A 20,027-nucleotide genomic window follows, 5' to 3' on the forward strand; every position below is an offset into this window, starting at 1 on the left:
ACATGGCAGTAGGTGGTAGAGATAAAGAAAAAAAAGGTTATAATTTCAGTTAAGCTGTCAATCAGCACTGCCCTCAACATCCTCTCCAAAGGTTAAGGAGTTCCACTTAAGGGTCACATGGGCTTCTTGCTGCTTTAGCCCTTCCCACGGCTTCCAGGCTTGGAGAAGAAACCCAATTGGAGAGAAATGTCCGTGGTACTGCCTGTCCTGGTGCCAGGAGGATTGAAAGGAGTGTGATACACTGCCTCAGTTTCTCTTCTTGTTCCCTAGGAATGACACATAAAAAGAAAAGGGAGCGTGATATTTGAAAAACAATAGCAACAAGAACAAAACGCTGCTTGTATAACCCTTTATAAGTCAGGGTAGCACTAGAAATTCACAGTAGAAGGAGTAAGCTGCGGGCATCCTGGGAGAGGGAGGGGTGTAACCGCCTCCATCCCCGCGGAATCTACCAAGAACAGTGCTGATTAGAATTAGTAAGACCTTTGGCCACATGTGATTTTTGGAAATTAATATAGTAGTCAAGCCCTTATCTGATGACCCTTGTACTTCCTGTTCATCGTCTAGAAGCAAGGACGTCATCCATGTATTAAAGAGCGGCTGACCAGGGCTGGGCCCTCAATGCTCTGGTGCCGTGTTCAGAAAGATCCCCTTGGCATTTAAGTAGCTGGTGTGTGGTGGTCCTCTTGCCTGGAGCCGAGGACAGGGCTTAGGCTTTTTCTCTCCTTCATCCTCCCCGTTCCCACCCATCCCTCTCTCCCTAGTCAGCATGTGTGAGGTGACATATGGCTTCCCGAGAGAACTGCTGACCTGAGACCCTCCGTTGTCACTCACACGCAAGCTGACTTTGCTCCCCTACTGACCTTGCTGTGGCCCTAGGCTCTGGCTGAATTGATAGCTGTATTATTCCTGCAATCCCAGAGAAACGTGAACACTCACAGGCTTCAAACTATCTTTCTTCCTCAGAGGTCCTTCTGTTCCCATTATGTATAAATGTTCCACCCTGCATCGCCCACTGCCGGAGCGTTTTACTCACCCTTTTCTCCCCAAAGCTGTTTAGACTCCAATATCTGAACGTAGTACCTGATCTATTGACAGCTGCATCAGGCTGCAGAATTTCTATACAGTGTCAGGCCAAGTGTTCTCAGGGGCTGCAGGGGATGTGGCCGTCTTCTCCCAGGTTGCCCTCCTGGTTTGTACATGTGTGTGTTAGGAATGTGGTAGGGTGCAGGGTTTGGAGGAGGGTGGCAGACTGGCAGGCTACCCTCCAGATCACTCTGGTCTGGACTCCTTTCCTGATCTCTTCTCACCTCTTAGAGGTAAGATTAAAACATTCTAAGATTAAAAGATTAAAATAGACTAAAACATTCTGTTGCAGATCCCTCAAATGGACAGGGAGAGCCATTAGAGGTCATATAACCCATTATTTCCAAGTTTCTCAAGTTGTGGGGTTTGTGTTGCTTGGTTTAGCAGAGGTGAGGTGTGAAGGCTGGGGTGTATCTGAAGTTATTTCTCTACATTGGAGTTTACAGGCTGCTGAGGGGCCCCCAGGGAAGAAGGGGCCTCTCCTAAGTCAGTCTGCTCAGCTTAGGCCTGAGCTATCAGTTCAGCTCAGATATCAACTGTCACCTAAACCCTTGTGCTAGAATGAGTACCTCTTGTCCTTGCTGTTGCTGGATCCCATGCTGTTCTAATTGTTTCTTTATGTCTGCCTTTGAATCTTTATTCCAGAGACCCAGTTGTCACCGGTTTCCAGGGAGCCCTTCTCGTTCTCCTCTCCTGCCACCTCTCTGCCACTGCAGTTGCTGGTTGTTGCTAAGGTTGCCTCCATGGTAACATGCACATCCTGTTTATCCCGCCATCTGGGAAAGTTGGTCTAAACTAGGAACCTACCTACCCTGGACAACTGCTTCCATCACCACCTGGGGACACCAGTCATCGTAACACGTGGTCCGGCTCACACTCAGTTCCCCCCTCCTCTTCCTCCTTTGGCTGACAAGCTTCATACACAAGAAAGGACCTGGACCACAGGCTGCTGCTCTGAAGCTTCCTGCACAAGATTTAGTCGGTCTTATTCGCATCTGGACTCTCAGAGAAGAAAGAAGTAAGAACTGAGGAAGAGAAACGAGAGACCCTGAATCAGTGGAAGGGAGAGTTCACATTTTCTCTGTTGAGGGGCTTGGTAACAGCAGGCAAAATGACGAACCCAACAGAACACACCTTGCCGTCCAACTCGATACTTGAGAGCCGTGAAGGGGAGTTTGGCTGCACAGTGATGGACCTGAGGAAGCTGATGGAGCTGCGCTCAAGTGATGCAATAGACCAGATCAATGTCCACTACGGAGGAGTGATGAACCTGTGCAGTAGACTGAAAACCAACCCTGTGGAAGGTAAAGGCCACACCAGGGGTGGGGGATTGGAGGAAGGCGGCCTGTGTTCGGTCTGCGTGTAGAGAAGGAATGTTTCTGGAGACCTTACTACTATATCTGTGCAGGCAAAGTACAGTCTCCAAAGCACTGAAAAGATGTCAGGCTGTGGAGAGAAACATTATTTCTTTCCCAGAGATGAGGTTTAGTGGCTGTGGTATTCTCTGAAGATCATTCTTTCCTTCTCTTGTACAGAAGGGGGAATGTCTCTTATGAATGTTTATGTTAGAGGTGTGTTTATCAGTAAATAATCAAGTCCCTAACTCAGTATCAGTCTTTGATTGCAAAGGGTTGAAGATATTCTTCCCTACCCTGATCTTACAGTATAATAGGAAGAAGAGTGGATGAGTCCGTCTACCTAATGGAGTACTTCTCTATGGTACACAATTAGAAACAGGGTGGTAAATCAACATGTAGAGAGTTTACCTACCATATCTTTGGGTTACTCAGTTTTCTTTCAGGAAATTATTGATGACTTTTTCAACCCTGTCTAATGCACTTTTAGTATAGTTCTTCTTAATCTATTCTCTAAAGAAAATGAAAAATCCAGCTTCATGCTTACCTGGCTCAGCCCAATTGCCCAGTGAGCCATGGTAATTTTATTTCGTTGAAATGGAGATAGTACTAGAGAAATCTTATTTGCTCCTTTCTGCCTAGTTTCAGCATCTCTGTTACGGGTCCTTGCTTGGCCCTATCAGTCAGGCAGGCCTTGATTGAGTAGCTTGAGGTAGAGCAAAGATCTTGTCCTTCAGATGCCTTCAGCCTCCTGAGGTGTACCATTTCTGACCCTTTCTTGGAAGCCACATCATATTTTTTGCCAGTTCTAAGAAGTTTTGACCCCTAGCCAGTGTTATAAATTAGTGACTTGGAATCCAGACTCTATGATTAAAAGAAAAAAGGGAGAAATTTTTATCTAGATATCTGTCCATTGCCCATGTTTTATTTTCTTTACCAGCAGGGAAAGCCACCTTACATGTTCTCTGTACTTCTAGAGTTCACTTTCTTATCTTATAGGCTTTGAGTTCAGTACTGGCTCTACCATTTACTAGCTGAATAATGTTGAATAGTTTACTCATTCTCCGTAAGTAAAAATCATTTTCTTGTTTGCAAATGATATTAATACTTAGTCTATAGAGTTATTGGGATTGAATAATGTATGTACAATGCTTATTCTAATAATGGGTGTTCAATAAATTAGCTGTCTCACATTAAAATAGAGCCCATGCGTCTGATGATATTTGCCAGGATATGAGAGCCCATGGATGCAGGGTGTTATTCATCTGTCAGGCTGCTGCAGTCCCCCTGCCGCCGCTGTCCATTCTCTGCATTCACCATCGATGTCAAAAGAAGCCTGCTTAGTGCGGCGGTGCTAAGCTGCTCTCATGCGGCTCAGTCGTTGCCGTCTGTCCAGTTTCTAATGACTGCCCTTTGGGTAATGCCTTCTTCTTGTCAGCTGGATTTCTTTATTTTGCCACTTTCACAGTGGCTACTCCTATGTTTTCACTGAGATAATGCAGTACTTTAGGAACACTCATCAGAATTTAAGCAGGATCTTCCTTTCCCTCTTCCTGTACTGTTCTTTTCCCTTGGCTCAGTTGCTTCTCTCACAAAGTGAAACTCCGAATAAACTGGAACCTGAGAAACTTCCAAGAGCAGAGTCCAGACTTTCCTCCCAATTTCCCAGACCCTTTCTCATAGCTGATACTGTGTACTTCTAGTTCCCAGAGAGCTCCCATTCCCAAAGGCCAACATGGATGTTCTTTCATGTCAGAATCAGGTATCAAATGCTTAGATTCTTTCCCAGCCCCAGTTGTAGACCCGTAGTTGGAAGTCGCCTTCTGGTGTCAGGGGCTTCTGTTGCTGCAGACCCTGGCCACGCCAGGACCCCTGCCGCCGGCACAGCTGTCCACTGCCATTCCCCTGCTTCCTTGGATCACAAACATGTGTCCTGATGTTTTTCAATATTACAACTTACCATTAGGCTGGTCCTGGAGCTGGGAAGCAGGCTGTCAGAAACAACTTTTCCACGAGTGATTTTTAGCACTCAATGCCAACAGTGACTCCCTCACGTGTGAGAAGGGTAAAGGGGTAAGAAAAGAAGCCACAGAAGAGCTATGACATGGGACTCTCTCCCCAGACAGAGGTGATGCTGCGTGGTTTGTTTGGACAGGCTGAGAAAAGAGCGTCAGTATCCAGGTGCCAGAAAAAGCCAGCCAGTGCACAGCAGACCACACTAGGGTGCCTGACAGCCGAGCATGGCTTTGTCACCTGTGGTAGGCTAATAATAACATAAAGAAGTTTTCCCAGTGCTTGAATTCCACTGATTGATTGGGAAGATCGTTTCCTAGAATATGACCCTTCCCCTTTATTTTCTGTTGGATTGATAGTATCTTTAGGATAGATTGTTTTACACTATAACTACTAAGGGACCTTATGGAACTTGCAGTTTATAACTTTTCTGACACTAACATAGTTTTATTTCTCTCTCTCTCATTGAGTGATCTCAACAGACCAAAAAAATTAAATGACTTGCCTAAAGTCTTACCCCACAGGGTAGAACTTGATGGAATAATTCGTGTTTTCTGACTTACAGACCATTAATGCTCTGCTGCCTCTTCAGCTAGAGCAGCAACACAGAGAATCTCAGAAGCACAGATAGTTTTACAATTTGTTTTATATTCTGGTACCTGATAAAATGCCTAACTGTGACCCAATACTAATATGCATTTAATATTGGCTTGTGTTCCTTGAGGAGAAGGCAATGGCACCCCACTCCAGTACTGTTGCCTGGAAAATCCCATGGATGGAGGAGCCTGGTAGGCTGCAGTCCATGGGGTCGCTAAGCGTCCAGTGACTAGTTGGAACAAGAGGCGGTGCCCCAGTGGCTAAGAGTTGGTTACATTTGAGACGACATGGAGGTGCTCAGCCCCCTCAGCACTCATCAGTGAGCAGACGAGGCTCAGCAGAGAGGCAGAGCTGATTGTGTCGGTTGGGTAAGCAGCTGCATTGTGTGTGTGTGTGTGCTCGGTCGTTCAGTTGTGTCTGACTCCCATGGACTGTAGCCCGCCGGGCTCCTCTGTGGAATTTTTCAGGCAAGAATGCTGGAGTGAGTTGCCATTTCCTCCTCCAGAGAATCTTCCCTATTCAGGGATCAAACGCACACCTGCTACTCTGCAGGCAGATTCTTCACTGCCGAGCCGTCGGGGAAGCCCTAAGAGGTTGTGTTGCCTGAGGTTTATCAGCAAGAAAAACCTGAGCGTTTTGCACTGATGAGATCTTTTCAGTTTGCTCCTTTCCTCATTCCAGTTTCTCTCTCTCTTTTCACTGCTGCTTGGTTCCCGATTCCATCCCTACCCTCAGATTTTTCCAGTCCTCAAAAAGCCGGATGATTCCCACTGGAAGGTAGCCTTTTATCTTCTGATTAATTTTCCATGCTATCTCCTGGCTTCCAAGAGCAAGAAAAACCTGTGTGAATCTGAACTGAGAAAACTGATAGCCGAAGAATTGATGCTTTTGAACTGTGGTGTTGGAGAAGACTCTTGACAGTCCCTTGGACTGCAAGGAGATCCAACCAGTCCATTCTAAAGGAGACCAGTCCTGGGTGTTCTTTGGAAGGAATGATGCTAAAGCTGAAACTCCAGTACTTTGGCCACCTCATGCGAAGAGTTGACTCATTGGATAAGACTCTGATGCTGGGAGGGATTGAGGGCAGGAGGAGAAGGGGACGACAGAGGATGAGATGGCTGGATGGCATCACCGACTCGATGGACGTGAGTTTGAGTGAACTCCGGGAGTTGGTGATGGACAGGGAGGCCTGGCTTGCTGCGATTCATGGGGTCGCAAAGAGTCGGACACGACTGAGCGACTGAACTGAACTGAACTAAGGGGAAGGAAGAAGTCTTAGTCTCCCTTGGTGTGCAGGAAGAAGAGAAGATCTGGATGAGAGATTCTTTGGTGCAGATAGAAAGTTGTATGAATTCTCCTTCGCCACAGAACCTTTCCACGTGGGTCCTCAGCTGTGTTACCCTTTTTCAGAGAAAGAATGATGTTTTCTGAGGAGGCGCTATGCCAATATTAGGGGAGTCAGGGAACCTGGGCCCAGACCAGAAAGGGCAGAGAAGGGGAGCCTTGACTAAACATTGAATAATTACCTGTGGGCTTCCTTCAGAAAGCTAAAGGCTATTTATATTGAATTTGGATCAAGAAGAACGTTGGTGGGAATTTCTATTTCATCTTTCCTCTACATCCTGCTGTTTCTTTTCTCCTCTGCAGAGCTGAGGTATGGCTGTAGGACACAGGGATTCTAATTTCTTTTCAATGACAGTGAACAAATAGTGTCCAGCAGGTAGTGGGGACACAGTGGTGAACACAACAGGGAGAGTTGTTCCTTCCACAGGGCTTGACAGGCACTAAGAGAATACACAAAAATTAAGTCAATTTCAGAAATAGTGTCATAGTGCTATGATGGTATTATGGGGACCTGGAGGGGAGGACAGATGGGCTTAGGAGTTGGAGATAGGACTTCTTGATCATGTGACTGTCTAGGGAAGCTCTGGCCTGGCTGTGCTCTAGGGTAATTGCTACCACTTACTAAACGTTCCTGGCATAAGATGCAAGCATCTCTGCCTTGCGTAATTATTGAGCAGCTACTAGGTTTTGGGAGCTGAGATTCTTTGGGGAGTAAATGCCAGGAAGGGGAAAGAAACTGCTTTGAGACAGTCCAGATTTTGATTTTTGATTCATTAACTGTAGGATTGGAGTTGATATCTCCTGCCAGCCTGCGGCTTCTGGGGTTCAGCAGTGTCCCTGTTGTGCTTCTGTTGCCGCGCCTTTTGAGGCCAGAGGCATGTCCTACCACGAACTATTGATCCAAAAGCTGGGACGTGCTGGGGCTGGGCTCTTCCTCAGTGCGGCGGATTGAAATTTCTAGTAGCATTGTCAATCTGGGAGAAAATTGCACAGGTAGCCCCAGTAAATGTTCAACCACATGCTACTGTACTCCTAACACTAATATCATTTACATAATAGACTCTGCAAGAAATAGGAATGGACGAAGTAATACAAAAAGTTCTAGTACCTTTCCCATGCTCCAACAGACGAATGCATGCCTCCTGTTTAAGAGACCACTGCCTTGGAGAATGTTAATGTTGCCAGGGGTGTATAAAGAAATTGGCAAGTGGATACGGGATAGAATGGATGTGAGAGGAAAATGGGCAACTGGCTTCTCTGAGATTTTCCTCCCTATCATTAGTCTGTTTATTAGTCTGTTATAGAAAATCAGTCTGTTTCCGAAAATCCACTTTTCCGTTAGTTCGGTTCAGTCGCTCAGTCGTGTCCGACTCTTTGCAACCCCATGGACTGCAGCCCGCCAGGCCTCCCTGTCCATCACCAGCTCCCAGATCTTGCTCAGACTCATGAGCAGTCTGCTTTTAGGAGTCCATCCAGCTCAGCTTAGAAGTACGGCTAAGCTGCCTCTCTCCTCATGCCCTCTGCCCCGTAGCCATCACCTTGAAGATGTCAAGTAAATTACCCTAAAAACCAGTCACATGGGCATGCCTGCCAAGATGAACAGTCTGTGGTCCTCTCTGCCCATCACACTTTGGGTGGACATATTAAGTTTAAGGCATGAGAGAGACTCATAGCAGAAAACTATCTTTGAGGGAGGAGAAGGGGGCAAACCAGCTCAAACAGCCGGAGAGCAGCTACACTGTGATGAGAATAGCTGAGGCAAGTCCAGGAGCTTCAAAAAAGAAATATTTAGTACATGGTAGAGGGGTGGAGGTTTTCACAAAACCTGTAGGAAGCAGCATCAACAGTGGGATGGTAGGTAGATGGTTGAGAAAGACAGGAGAGAAAAAGTACCCTTGCTGAGTCCCGCCTACCCTGCAGGGAATTCCATGTTGCATCCTGGGAATTCCTTGTCTGCTTTGAGTTATACGCCTAGGGCCGAATTAGGCCAACGGTGCATGACAGCCACGGGCCTGCTCTTTCCCAGGCCAACTCCAGGCTCTCTAAATTCTTTCCCAGCCAGCTGCTCCTTGCCTGGAGCCGGGCTTCTGGCTTAGCTGGCGTAATGCTGCCAAGCAGGGGATAGGGAATTCTGGAGGCAGGGAGAGTCACTGCGTCTTCTCAACCCGAGAACCCTCCCCGCATTCTCCCCTTCTACCAGGCCTAAGACCTTTGGTGCTCCATTCGTTTGGCAACTCAGCAGAATCTCTTGCAAGTTTTGTTTTGCTTTCAACCTTGTGGTTGCCTTGCTCTGAATGTCAGCTGGGGGTGGGAAAAAAGATAGCATTCCTTCTTCAGCCAAGGCAGATGTTGCATCTGCCCTTGGAAGTGGGGCTTTCACTCTTTTTATTTAGCTCCAAGGTGTGAGCACTGGGGGTATGATACCAGAGGGGCGGATGAACACACAGCCCGGGAGAGGGCAACCGAGCAGAGGGTAAGGAGGGCACTCTGGGCAGCTCTCTCTTCTCTGTGCTGGAGTCGGAGAGTTCACAAAAGGTGCACAGCAGAAGACCAGACAGAAAGACACACCCCCGGACAAAGCTGTCCACCAAGGGCAGGCTTTGGGATCGAGAGTGAGGAAAGGGCCATTCTCTTCTCAGTCTGTCACCTCTTGCTGTGGCTTTAGGGAGGCTGCCTTCTCTCTAGGGGCAGGAAGGCCATAGGCACAGAGCACGTCTCCAAGCTGCGGGTGTGAGAAGTAGGAGACAGAAGCAGGAAATGCTGACTCCTCAGAGCAGTGGCAGTAGCTTAGCACAGGAGCTGGCTGAAGCCTTTCAGTCCTCATGTTGATTTTAAGCTGCTCTTCCCTCTTGGTTTCCCTTGCGGCTCAGACAGTAAAGAATCTGCCTGCCATGGAGGAGACCCGGGTTCGATCCCTGGGTTGGGAAGATCCCCTGGAGAAGGGAATGGCAACCCACTCCAGTATTCTTGCCTGGAGAATCCCATGGACAGAGGAACCTGGTGGGCTACAGTCCATGGGGTCACAAAGAGTCAAACATGACTGGGTGACCAACACTTTCACTTCTCTTTTACCCCCTAATCCAGGGTTTTAAGGTAGGACTTGAAAGATACTCTGATGTCTGTTCTTCTCATGAACCAAATAGGACTGGCTTCTAAGCAACCCAGAGAAACCTCTCCCTGGTACTATCTGTGCAGCAGAAGATTCTGCAATCCCTTTGGCAAGGCGTCACAGCCCACACCGCTGGGCAGTCCCTCCTGATGGCTGACCTGGCCGCACCCTCTCTGCACTGGCTCTGATAAGGGGTGCCTCTGCCCACAGTCCTCGGCCGCCCTTCCCTCCTTCCCGCTGGAGCCAGGCCACGAGGGGCTGGGCTGCCGCTCCTCCTCCCAAGCCACAGCCTGCAGGGGCTCAGAGCAGACACAGATTTTCCACCGCCGCCCATTCCATCTCTGCCGACTGGGCAGGGGCCGTGTGAGTCCCCAGCCTGGGGTGCGGGCGGTGACTTCCCAAGCCAACATTCTTGTCCCCTGTCCCAGCTCATGTGCTAAATCTGGCTGAGGACCAGAGGTACTCCCGGTTTGGGTGGGACTTTTTGTCATATATTCTTGGGGACAAGGTTTCTGCTCATTTTCTTGACATATTTCTAGGAGAAACCCCTTTCCAGTTTCCCACATTCTCTTCCTGCCAAGTCCTCCTTCCCCACTTTGGGAAGCGGTGTACTTGAGAAGCAGCTGTGAAGATGAGGGACTAAAACCCCCTTCTGGCCTGGGCAAGTATTTATGTGAAATCACAGCTGCTGAGATCAAGGCCTGAAAGCCTCTCAGGGGCTGGAAGAATTGGAATGGAAAGCCCCACATTGGGGGTTGGCGGAGCTCCCAGTCCCACATGGCTCTCCTGTGTGATGCTGCATGTCAGAGAGGATTCCCAAGGGCACCCGCCAGCAGCCCCACCCTGCCCCTCCCTGCCAGAGGGCGTGCGGGATCCTGGGGCCACTTGACTTCTTAGGGGGGCTTTTATTTAAGAGCTGAGGGTGACTTAAGGTGGAGAGAGGTGAGAGAAAATGCAAAGAGGAAGTAAATGTGTGACTTTGAGAGCATCTAGGTAAGAGCAAGGCCTGACCTCTTTTTGTTTTCCATAATGTGTCTTGTTTCATTTGCTTGGGTCCAAAATAAGGCCAATAACGAAACTTTTATTGAATATAAAATTCATAGGTTGGACTCTTGACAGGCCTGGTGTCACCATGCCTGAGGACAGGAAAAAGACAGGACTCATTCACGTCAGTTGTACATAAAGAGTAGGAACAAGGCTGATTTGCCTGGAGGTGCAAGTGGGCCGGCCCTGCGGTAAATGAAGAAGGCTGACCAACCATTCCTGTTTGCCTGGAGCTGAGGGGTTGTCCCAGGAGACAGGCGCTTCAGTGATGAAATCTGGAAAGTCCTAGGCGAAGTAGGAAAGGTTAGTCACAGCAAAATGGAGCCTCAGCTGAGTACAGCTGCCTCCACGCCCCAGCACCCTCTGTGTGTGAGTTGGAAGCCAGCTGCTGCTTGTGGAGCAGCTACAGACCACCACATATTTACTTGAGTAGTTACCAAACCTGTCTAGGCCTCAGGTTGCTTGAATGAGAAATGGGATTAATAGCAGCTATCACTCAGGGCTTTGCAGTGTTTCAGTGAGAAGACACAAATGTGCCTAAATGTTCACGATAATATCTATGACTCATGCAGTTCATTCAACGAATTTGTGTACATGTCAGGCACTGCTTTAGACCTAAGGAACAAAGACAAAAACCCTGGCCTTGTAGAGAGAGTTAAACAAATGTAGAACAAATATATCAAATAACCTATTCCAGCAGAGGACCTGTAGAGGGAAACAGTTGAGCAGGCCAAGGGGATCCCATGCGCTGGGGCAGAGACGTCCGCGTGAAATACGCTGGTCAGGGTTAGGGCGTGTGTCCGAAGACCTGGAGGAAGTGAAAGGACACACCCTAACTAGTGAAGGGGAATCTGAGAAAGAAAACAACGTGTGCAGGCGTCCTGCAATGGAAACGTGTCTGGTGCACACAGAGAATCGCCGGAAGGCCAGCTTGGCGGGATCTCGGCGAACAAGGCGGAAATGGTAGCACTCCCCAGGCGGGGAGCTGGGTGCTCACAAAGGGGGCCTCCAGGCCGGCACAGACTTCTACTCCGTTTCACTCCATGCGAAAGGGCAGACGAGTGCCATGGGGGGGTTGAAAAAGATCGTTCTGGAACCAGAAGAGACTGAGGGCAGAAAGCTAAGGCTGGAAGCAGGAGGCCCGTTGGACAGTCGCCATAGCCTAGCTGAGAGACGGCCAGGGCTTAAACCAGCATGGGAGCAGTGAGAGATGAGAAGTGAGGGGGACCTGGATGTATTTCGAAGGTAGAGATGATACATTTTCTGACTAAATGGGTATTGTAGATAAGAGAGAGAGAGGCGTCAAGGATGATTACGAGGCATTAATATGAGAACAGAGTGGGGCAGGGTTACCTCAGTGGAAGTGAAAGTGTTAGTCGCTCAGTCGTGTCCAACTCTTTGTGACCCCGTGGACTGTAGCCCGCCAGACTCCTCTGTCCATGCGGTTCTCCAGGCCAGAATACTGGAGTGGGTTGCCATTCTCTTCTCCAGGGGATCTTCCCAACCCAGGTCTCCTGCATTGCAGACAGATTCTTTAGCATCTGAGCCACCAGGGAAGCCCTTTCAGCAAGACCGGTGTTGAGTCTTTTGGCCTTTTGGCCTTCACTGGACTATTGGCATGTGATAACCTTCTGTATCTGATGTCTTGATTTGCCCTCATAGTCGTCTACTCGCCCTTCTTATGGAGGGAATAGCATCTCCTCCCTTTACGTCATAAATCCTGCTTTCTTAAGAAACATCCCGGCTAGATTAACAAGTATCTTTCTCAAGAGCAGGCCTAGCCATCCAGCACAGCAGTTCCAGGTTGGCACACATGTGTTATCTCAGGTCCCTGGGAGAAACACCCCACACGGCCCTGTTCCCTAGCAACTCTGCCTCTGCCCGCCTGGGGATCGAGATGCCCTGCCCAGGAACACTCCTTTCCCAGGCTCTGGCGTTTCTTGCCTGCTGAGAACCGACTCCTCAGAGTGGCGGGGGCAGGGAGCCTCTGGCAAGCAGCCCGTGTTGCTTCTAGTGCTTTGGCCAACCCCCACCCCCGCCCACCCGTTCCCCTGCAGAGCTCTGCTGTGCCTCTCAGCTCTCTAGCCAGGGTCATGCTCTTGGCCCCGAGGAGGTAGGAGGCCGTGGATAAGAGCATCAGGGGCTACTTCCCCAACCAGCTTCCTGCTTCTCTCTGCCGAGCGCTAGCAGGTGGAAGGAAGCAGTCTCCAGTCCCCATTCCACAATCGTGGGTGCCAGTTCACACCCCTGCTTTATCTCTAGACAGGGTCCCCAGGTATATTTCAATACCTCTCCTGATGGTTTTTGTCTTTAGGGTGGAGGAATGGACCCTGCAAACAGTACTCCCTTGGGTACAGATTTTCCCATTTTTAAAATCCCTGTCTGAATGTCTTCCTTAGTTCTAACCCAGGTCTCTTTCTTTGCCATTTAAAGTAAGGCGCTTGTGTCCTATTCAGTGGAGACAGAAGTCTGCCGGCCCGCTGTGTCCCTCTCCCCCCAGCGGACCAGCCCTTCAGTGTGGAGAGGGGTGAGGTCCTCGCATCAGTAGCCCGTCCTTTCCTTGCAGCTTCCAGGCATCTCCTCGTCCCGTGCCTCTGGGTAAAGCTATGTTAAGTGTCTCCATCCTCTGATTCTAACCCTCCACACTGCTGATCTTTTTTCAAGACAAAGGTTGCCTCACCCTGCCTGTGGGGAACCCATCAAGCAGTATAGCAAACAGCCAGTGCCAAACCAAGGCTATTCGCTAATCAAGTTGTGTGAACAACTTGATAAATGCCACCTGGCATTAATGTAAATTATATGCGTTCTCCTCTTTCCTTAAAGTGTAACCCCTCCTGGGCACATGAGAAGAGCCTAGGACTCTGGGAATAACCCTGCCTCTTATTCCCTCTGGGGCCGTGCCCGGACTCTGTGTGCACTCACACAGGTACGTCAGCACACGTGTGTTAGTGGAGGGCGCGCTGATGACCGCGGACTGAGCACTGTCTGACTCCGCGCTTTCACCTCCACTGTTCTCTCTTTTTTCAGTCTGAGCGACAGTGCTTCTCCCAGTGCTTTGTCTAAGCAGTACTCGTAGCACTTAGTACATCTCCAAGTACGTAGTTCTTAGTAGAACAGTAGTACCTCTTAAAGATGTGTGTGTCTGTGTGTGACGGAATGGGACGGCTCTGTATGCCTAAAGGGGATGCCCGAAGCTGGAGTCTCATGAAGTCTGTATTCTGTTGATGTCCTGAAACCTCTGGAACCTCTGGACAATTGGTTGGGCTCTGTCTCCTAGCCTCCTAGCATGACCTTGAGCAAATAGCTTATTCTTTATGGCCTTTTTGTGTGAGCCAGTAGGTAGAAGCCACCTCTTCTTTTAAATCATGGCCAGCATTTACATGTTAATATAAGAGGAAAATTCTGTGTCTCAGGAAACATTTTAATGTACTCTTAGAGCTGAAGCCAAACTCAGCGAGGTGCAAACTCAGTGAGGAAGAGATGAAATTGTAGGTCTGGGTTAGCTTACCCTGGAGACCAAGAGGAGGGAGCAGCCCTGTGACCAGCTTGTCTTCGTTTGCCCCCATTTCACACCTGCTGAGTCTGGGGAAAATGGGGATGGTTGGTCACCCTAATTGGATCTCATATTTGGGCAGATTGGGAAGCAAGGGATCCTTTTTAAAGGGCTCTTTTAACTGCCTTCCTCCGTCATGCAGCTCTTCCACTTTTTTCTTGCTCATTCACTCCGCTCCTGTCTCTTTTTCAGGTCTATCTGGGAACCCTGCAGATCTGGAGAAACGTAAACAAGTGTTTGGACAGAACTTGATTCCCCCCAAAAAGCCCAAGACCTTCTTAGAGTTAGTGTGGGAAGCCCTTCAGGACGTCACGCTCATCATCCTGGAGATCGCGGCCATCATCTCCCTGGTCCTGTCCTTCTACCGCCCCCCGGGGGGGGGAGATGAACGTGAGTGCCTTGAATAAACAAGCGTGATTCCCGTCTGGGCTCTTTCCACTGTCACTGAAAAGCACGTAGTATGTGTTGACAAATTTTATTAGGTTGGTGCAAATATAATTGCAGTTTCAGACCATGAATTTTAAAACATAACTAGTTTTAATAGGAACCATTACAATGAACACATTTTTGCCGATGAGAAACGTTTGTTTATTCCTGTAGTGTACAAATCCGTGTTTCAGGATCCGACAAACTCTTGGAAAGCATTTTTCTGCATTCTTCGGGTTGTGGAAGCATTTTCCCTGCAAAATGTTGTCGAGATGCTTGAAAAAGTAGTCAGTTGGCGAGAGGTCAGGTGAATATGGTCTTCCCTGGTGGCTCAGATGGTAAAGAGTCTTCCTGCAATGCGGGAGACCCGGGTTCGATCCCTGGGTCGGGAAGATGCCCTGGAGAAGGAAATGGCAACCCACTCCAGTATTCTTGCCTGGAGAATCCCATGGACAGAGGAGCCTGGCGAGCTACAGTCCTTGGGGTCACAAAGAGTCAGACATGACTGAGCTTTGAACTTTGAACAGGTGAACATGGTGGATGAGGCAAAACTCTGTAGCCCAACTCGTTCAGCTTTTGAAGTGTTGATTGTGGAGAAGAACTGGGCCCTTTCTGTTGGCCGGTGCCAGCCGCAGGCGGTGGACTTTCCAGTGCATCGCGTTGATTTGCTGAGCATACTTCTCAGATGTAATGGTTTCTCCCAGATTCAGAAAAGTTTAGTGGATCAGACCGGCAGCAGACCACCAGACAGTGACCATGACCTTTTTTTGGTGCAAGTTTGGCTTTGGGAAGTGCTTTGTAACTTCTTCTCAGTCCAGTCACTGAGCTGGTCATCTCCAGTTGTCGTGTAAAATCCACTTTTTGTCACACATCCCAATCCAGTCGAGAAATGGTTCGTTGTTGTTTTGTAGAATGAGAGAAGATGACGCTTCAGAATGACGATTTTTTTGATTTTCGGTCAGCTCACGAGGCTCCCACTTACCGAGCTTTTTCACCTTTCCAATTTGCTTCACATGCCAAATGACTGTGGAATGGTCAGCGTTAAGTTCTTCGGCAACTTCTTGTTTAGTTGTAAGAGGATCGGCCTCAGTGACGGCTCCCAGTTGGCCGTTGTCAGCTTCTGGTGGCCGGCCGCTACATTCCTCATCCTCAAAGCTCTCCTTTCCCTCTTGGACCACCACTGCCCTGCACGTTCATTAGCAGTTCCTGTACCAGATGTTATTGATGTTGCAAGTCGTCTCCACTGCTTTACAACCCATTTTGAACTCAAATGAGAAAAGCATTCAAATTTCCTTCTTGTGTAACATCATTTCCATAGTCAATATAAAATAAACAGCAAGAAATGTCATTAAGCATAAAGCAAGAAATGCACATTAAGATGATATATAACATAACCACATTTATTAAGAATGTATTCTAGTAGCAAATGGCAAACTTCAACAATACAAAAGCTGCAATTACTTTTGCACCAACCTAATAGCTAAAGTGTTGTTTGTGTGCCCGCCCCCCTCCCCGTTATCTGAGTGGGTTCTCCAAAGGAAAGTAAAAAGTAACTAGTAGGCTATTCTTCCAACTCATCCTGATTCCAGGGTCTTCCCCCCCTTTCCCAGTAAATCCTTATTCAGAATGTTATGAATCTTCTGCCCTCTCTAAACCAGCAAGGCCATGCACCTCAAAGTTCCCCTGTCCCCCATGCTGGGCATCACGGGAAATAGCAGTGGGAACTGCCATGCTGGGGTCATAAGGCCTCTCTATGTGTCTTGCCTGTAGTTTTCATTGACCTGTTTCATGCTGTTTAGTCACATGCCTTTTTTGGGTAAACATAAGTAGTTATATATTGGTGACGAGATGATGCCCAATCCTGCCGTCCTCTGCTATCCTCAGGATAGCTATTTTACCCGAGTTTTCTGTTCTTCTCTTCCCCTGGCTTTCTGTTCTGGGGAGTTACGGAAGCACAACCCCCATTTTTAATGTCCGCAAGGGCCCCTCGGTGACCCTTTTCTCTCCTTTCCCTGGGCTAGAGTGTGGTCTAGCCGTCAGTAGCCCAGAGGACGAAGGGGAGGCGGAAGCTGGCTGGATTGAGGGCGCAGCCATCTTATTCTCGGTGATCATCGTCGTGCTCGTGACCGCCTTCAATGACTGGAGCAAGGAAAAGCAATTCCGGGGGCTGCAGAACCGCATCGAAAAGGAGCAGAAATTCTCCGTTATCCGGAATGGCCACATCATTCAGCTCCCTGTGGCTGAGATTGTGGTGGGCGACATTGCCCAAATCAAATACGGTGAGAGCTCTGTGGTTCTTCTCTCTTTTAGCTCTGTTTCCTACACCTGTGCCACCCTCCCTATCGGAGGGCTAGGTCCTTTGGCATAAGGGGGCTAGGAATTGCTGAGGACCCAAAAAGATAAGACCCAAATTGTGTTAGCTTCTAGGTTAGAGTTTAAGGAGGTTATGGAAAAGAAATTCAAAGAAAGCAGTAACTGAAACTGCCAAAGACTGTCAGACTGTACCCTGTGTGTCTTAGATTTCAAGTATGTAATATTGAAATCAGGCCATGGGAAGGTGTTTGGGATCAGTAACCGTTTGAATTTATAATACCCAGAGCGGAGTTTTATTGCAGGTTGTCAGATGTGAAGTTGTCTTTCAGAGGTTCTCCAGGCTCTCCCGGGCCGTTGCCTACAGGTAGGGCCCCGGGAGCAGCCCTGAGATGAGGCTGAATGGTCCTCACCTGCCCTCTCCCTGTCGGCCCTTCACCTCCATGTCCTAGGTGACCTGCTGCCTGCAGATGGGATCCTGATCCAGGGCAACGATCTCAAGATTGATGAGAGTTCTCTCACTGGGGAATCGGACCATGTCAAGAAGTCCTTGGAGAGGGACCCCATGCTGCTCTCGGGTGAGGCCCCGACTGCACCAGCTCCCAGCCCCGCTCCCCGCAGACACTCAGCCACAGAGACCGTGTCCAGACCTTGCCCTGTCTTCCGATTGTGCCCCGTCTCCTGCCCCAAGGCTCAGTGGGGGCTGTAGCATGTCAGTGGGTTGAATACAAGGATATTGAGCAACCTAACAGAGGTTGTCCATGGAGCAGATGCTACAGGAGCCTGCGAAGGGCTCTGCTGGCTGGAGTGGGTGGTAGGAAAGGAGCCTTACCCCAAAGCCGTTACATACATTGTTCTCCTTACCCCCGGGTTGCTTGCTCTTGATCTTTTCCTACTCTCTGCCAAGTATAACACCATGCATGGGAGAGGAAGGCAGAGGGATTGCTTTTTTCCAAGTTTATATTTCACACCAAAGAACGGCCAGGTATTAAAAAAAAAAAAATGAAAAAACTCTTCTCCCATCTTCTTTCTCATATAGGGACCCATGTAATGGAAGGTTCTGGACGAATGGTAGTGACGGCCGTGGGTATCAACTCTCAGACTGGAATCATTTTTACCCTCTTGGGAGCCAGTGAGGGGGAAGAGGAAGAGAAGAAGAAGAAAGGTAAGGGGCTTTCAGAAGAGCCTCTCCCCTCCCAGCCCCACCGACAGACTAGGAGAGGGAACGGGTCTGCAGTGGAACACCTGGTTGGCAGACTCTGCAGGATGATGAGGACAGATCTCCAAACCCCTTGTTTAGCTAACGGTTTCATCCCTGGCTCCCCACGGTGCTCTAATGAGAACCGGATCCGGCTCTGCTCTGCGGTCAGGTTGCACTGGTTCCTGCGTTTACTGGTTGACTGTAAGAGAATGAGGTGGAAGGCCCGCGCAAACGGGCTGGCAGCGTGCTCTGGCTCCAACCCTCGCCACTTTCCTCCTCACACACGGGGGGCTATACAAACCATCAAGGCGTCTTTGCCATTCACTTGTTCCTGAAAGCGAGAAAAGAGAGAAGGGAAAAGCAAAGGAGAAAAGGAAAGATATGCCCATTTGAATGCAGAGTTCCAAAGAATAGCAAGGAGAGATAAGAAAGCCTTCCTCAGCGATCAAAGCAAAGAAATAGAGGAAAACAATAGAATGGGAAAGACTAGAGAGCTCGTCAAGAAAATTAGAGATACCAAGGGAACATTTCATGCAAAGATGAGCACAATAAAGGACAGAAATGGTATGGACCTAACAGAAGCAGAAGATATTAAGAAGAGGTGGCAAGAATACACAGAAGAACTGTACAAAAAAGATCTTCACCATGGTGTGATCACTCACCTTGAGCCAGACATCCTGGGATGTGAAGTCAAGTGGGCCTTACGAAGCATCACTACGAACAAAGCTAGTGGAGGTGATGGAATTCCAGTTGCGCTATTTCAAACCCTAAAAGATGATGCTGTGAAAGTGCTGCACTCAATATGCCAGCAAATTTGGAAAACTCAGCAGTGGCCACAGGACTGGAAAAGGTCAGTTTTCATTCCAATCCCAAAGAAAGGCAATGCCAGAGAATGTTCAAACTACCGCACAATTGCACTCATCTCACACGCTAGAAAGTAATGTTCAAAATTCTCCAAGCTAGGCATCAGCAATACGTGAACCGTGAACTTCCTGATATTCGAGCTGGTTTTAGAAAAGGCAGAGGAACCAGAAATCAAATTGCCAACATCCGCTGGATCATGGAAAAAGCAAGAGAGTTCCAGAAAAACATCTATTTCTGCTTTCTTGACTATGCCAAATCCTTTGACTGTGTGGATCACAATAAACTGTGCAAAATTCTTCAAGAGATGGGAATACCAGACCACCTGACCTGCCTCTTGAGAAACCTATATGCAGGTCAGGAAGCAACAGTTAGAACTGGACATGGAACAACTGACTGGTTCCAAATAGGAAAACGAGTACGTCAAGGCTGTATATTGTCACCCTGCTTATTTAACTTATGTGCAGAGTACATCATGAGAAACGCTGGGCTGGAGGAAGCACAAGCTAGAATCAAGACTGCCGAGAGAAATATCAATAACCTCAGATATGCAGATGAAACCACCCTTATGGCAGAAAGTGAAGAAGAACTAAAGGGCCTCTTGATGAAAGTGAAAGAGGAGAGTGAAAAAGTTGGCTTAAAGCTCAACAGAAAACTAAGATCATGGCATCTGGTCCCATCACTTCATGGCAAATAGATGGGGAAAGAGTGGAAACAGTGGAAACAGTGTCTGACTTTATTTTTCTGGGCTCCAAAATCACTGCGGATGGTGATTGCAGCAATGAAATTGAAAGACGCTTACTCCTTAGAAGGAGTTATGACCAACCTAGACAGCATATTAAAAAGCAGAGACATCACTTTGCCAACAAAGGTCCGTCTAGTCAAGGCTATGATTTTTCCAGTGGTCATGTATGGATGTGAGAGTTGGACTATAAAGAAAGCTGAGTACTGAAGAATTGATGCTTTTGAACTGTTGTTTTGGAGAAGACTCTTGGGAGTTCCTTGGACTGCAAGGAGATCCAACCAGTCCATCCTAAAGGAGATCAGTCCTGGGTGTTCATTGGAAGGACTGATGTTGAAGCTGAAACTCCAATACTTTGGCCACCTGATGCAAAGAGCTGACTCATT

The 20,027-nt window shown here is 48.4% G+C and overlaps 1 protein-coding gene and 1 long non-coding RNA gene across 9 annotated transcripts in view; one reads left to right on the top strand and one right to left on the bottom strand.

Annotated features, from left to right (window-relative positions):
• ATP2B4 (ATPase plasma membrane Ca2+ transporting 4) overlaps nucleotides 1–20,027 on the top strand; it is a 102,944-nt gene that overhangs the window by 46,397 nt on the left and 36,520 nt on the right. For 7 of the 8 annotated variants that reach the window (XR_008714723.1, XM_055581691.1, XM_055581685.1 and 4 more), the window contains exons 2-6: nucleotides 1,732–2,390; nucleotides 14,294–14,491; nucleotides 16,549–16,806; nucleotides 17,290–17,415; nucleotides 17,877–18,002. Coding sequence is in view for 7 of the 8 variants with exons in the window: in XM_055581691.1 (XP_055437666.1) it covers nucleotides 2,198–2,390; nucleotides 14,294–14,491; nucleotides 16,549–16,806; nucleotides 17,290–17,415; nucleotides 17,877–18,002 (901 nt within the window). In the remaining variant the exon portion in view is untranslated. The remainder of the gene's footprint in view (nucleotides 1–1,731; nucleotides 2,391–14,293; nucleotides 14,492–16,548; nucleotides 16,807–17,289; nucleotides 17,416–17,876; nucleotides 18,003–20,027) is intronic. The other variant, XM_055581690.1, reaches the window with a different exon arrangement.
• Nucleotides 10,700–13,142, bottom strand: LOC129652753 (uncharacterized). The gene is made up of 3 exons (XR_008714724.1): nucleotides 12,838–13,142; nucleotides 11,902–12,062; nucleotides 10,700–10,833 (listed from the first exon to the last, which is right to left on the bottom strand). It is a non-coding gene; the product is annotated as an uncharacterized LOC129652753 (long non-coding RNA).

Source organism: Bubalus kerabau, chromosome 5 (genome assembly GCF_029407905.1).
Source record: "Bubalus kerabau isolate K-KA32 ecotype Philippines breed swamp buffalo chromosome 5, PCC_UOA_SB_1v2, whole genome shotgun sequence".
Classification (NCBI taxonomy): domain Eukaryota; kingdom Metazoa; phylum Chordata; class Mammalia; order Artiodactyla; family Bovidae; genus Bubalus; species Bubalus kerabau.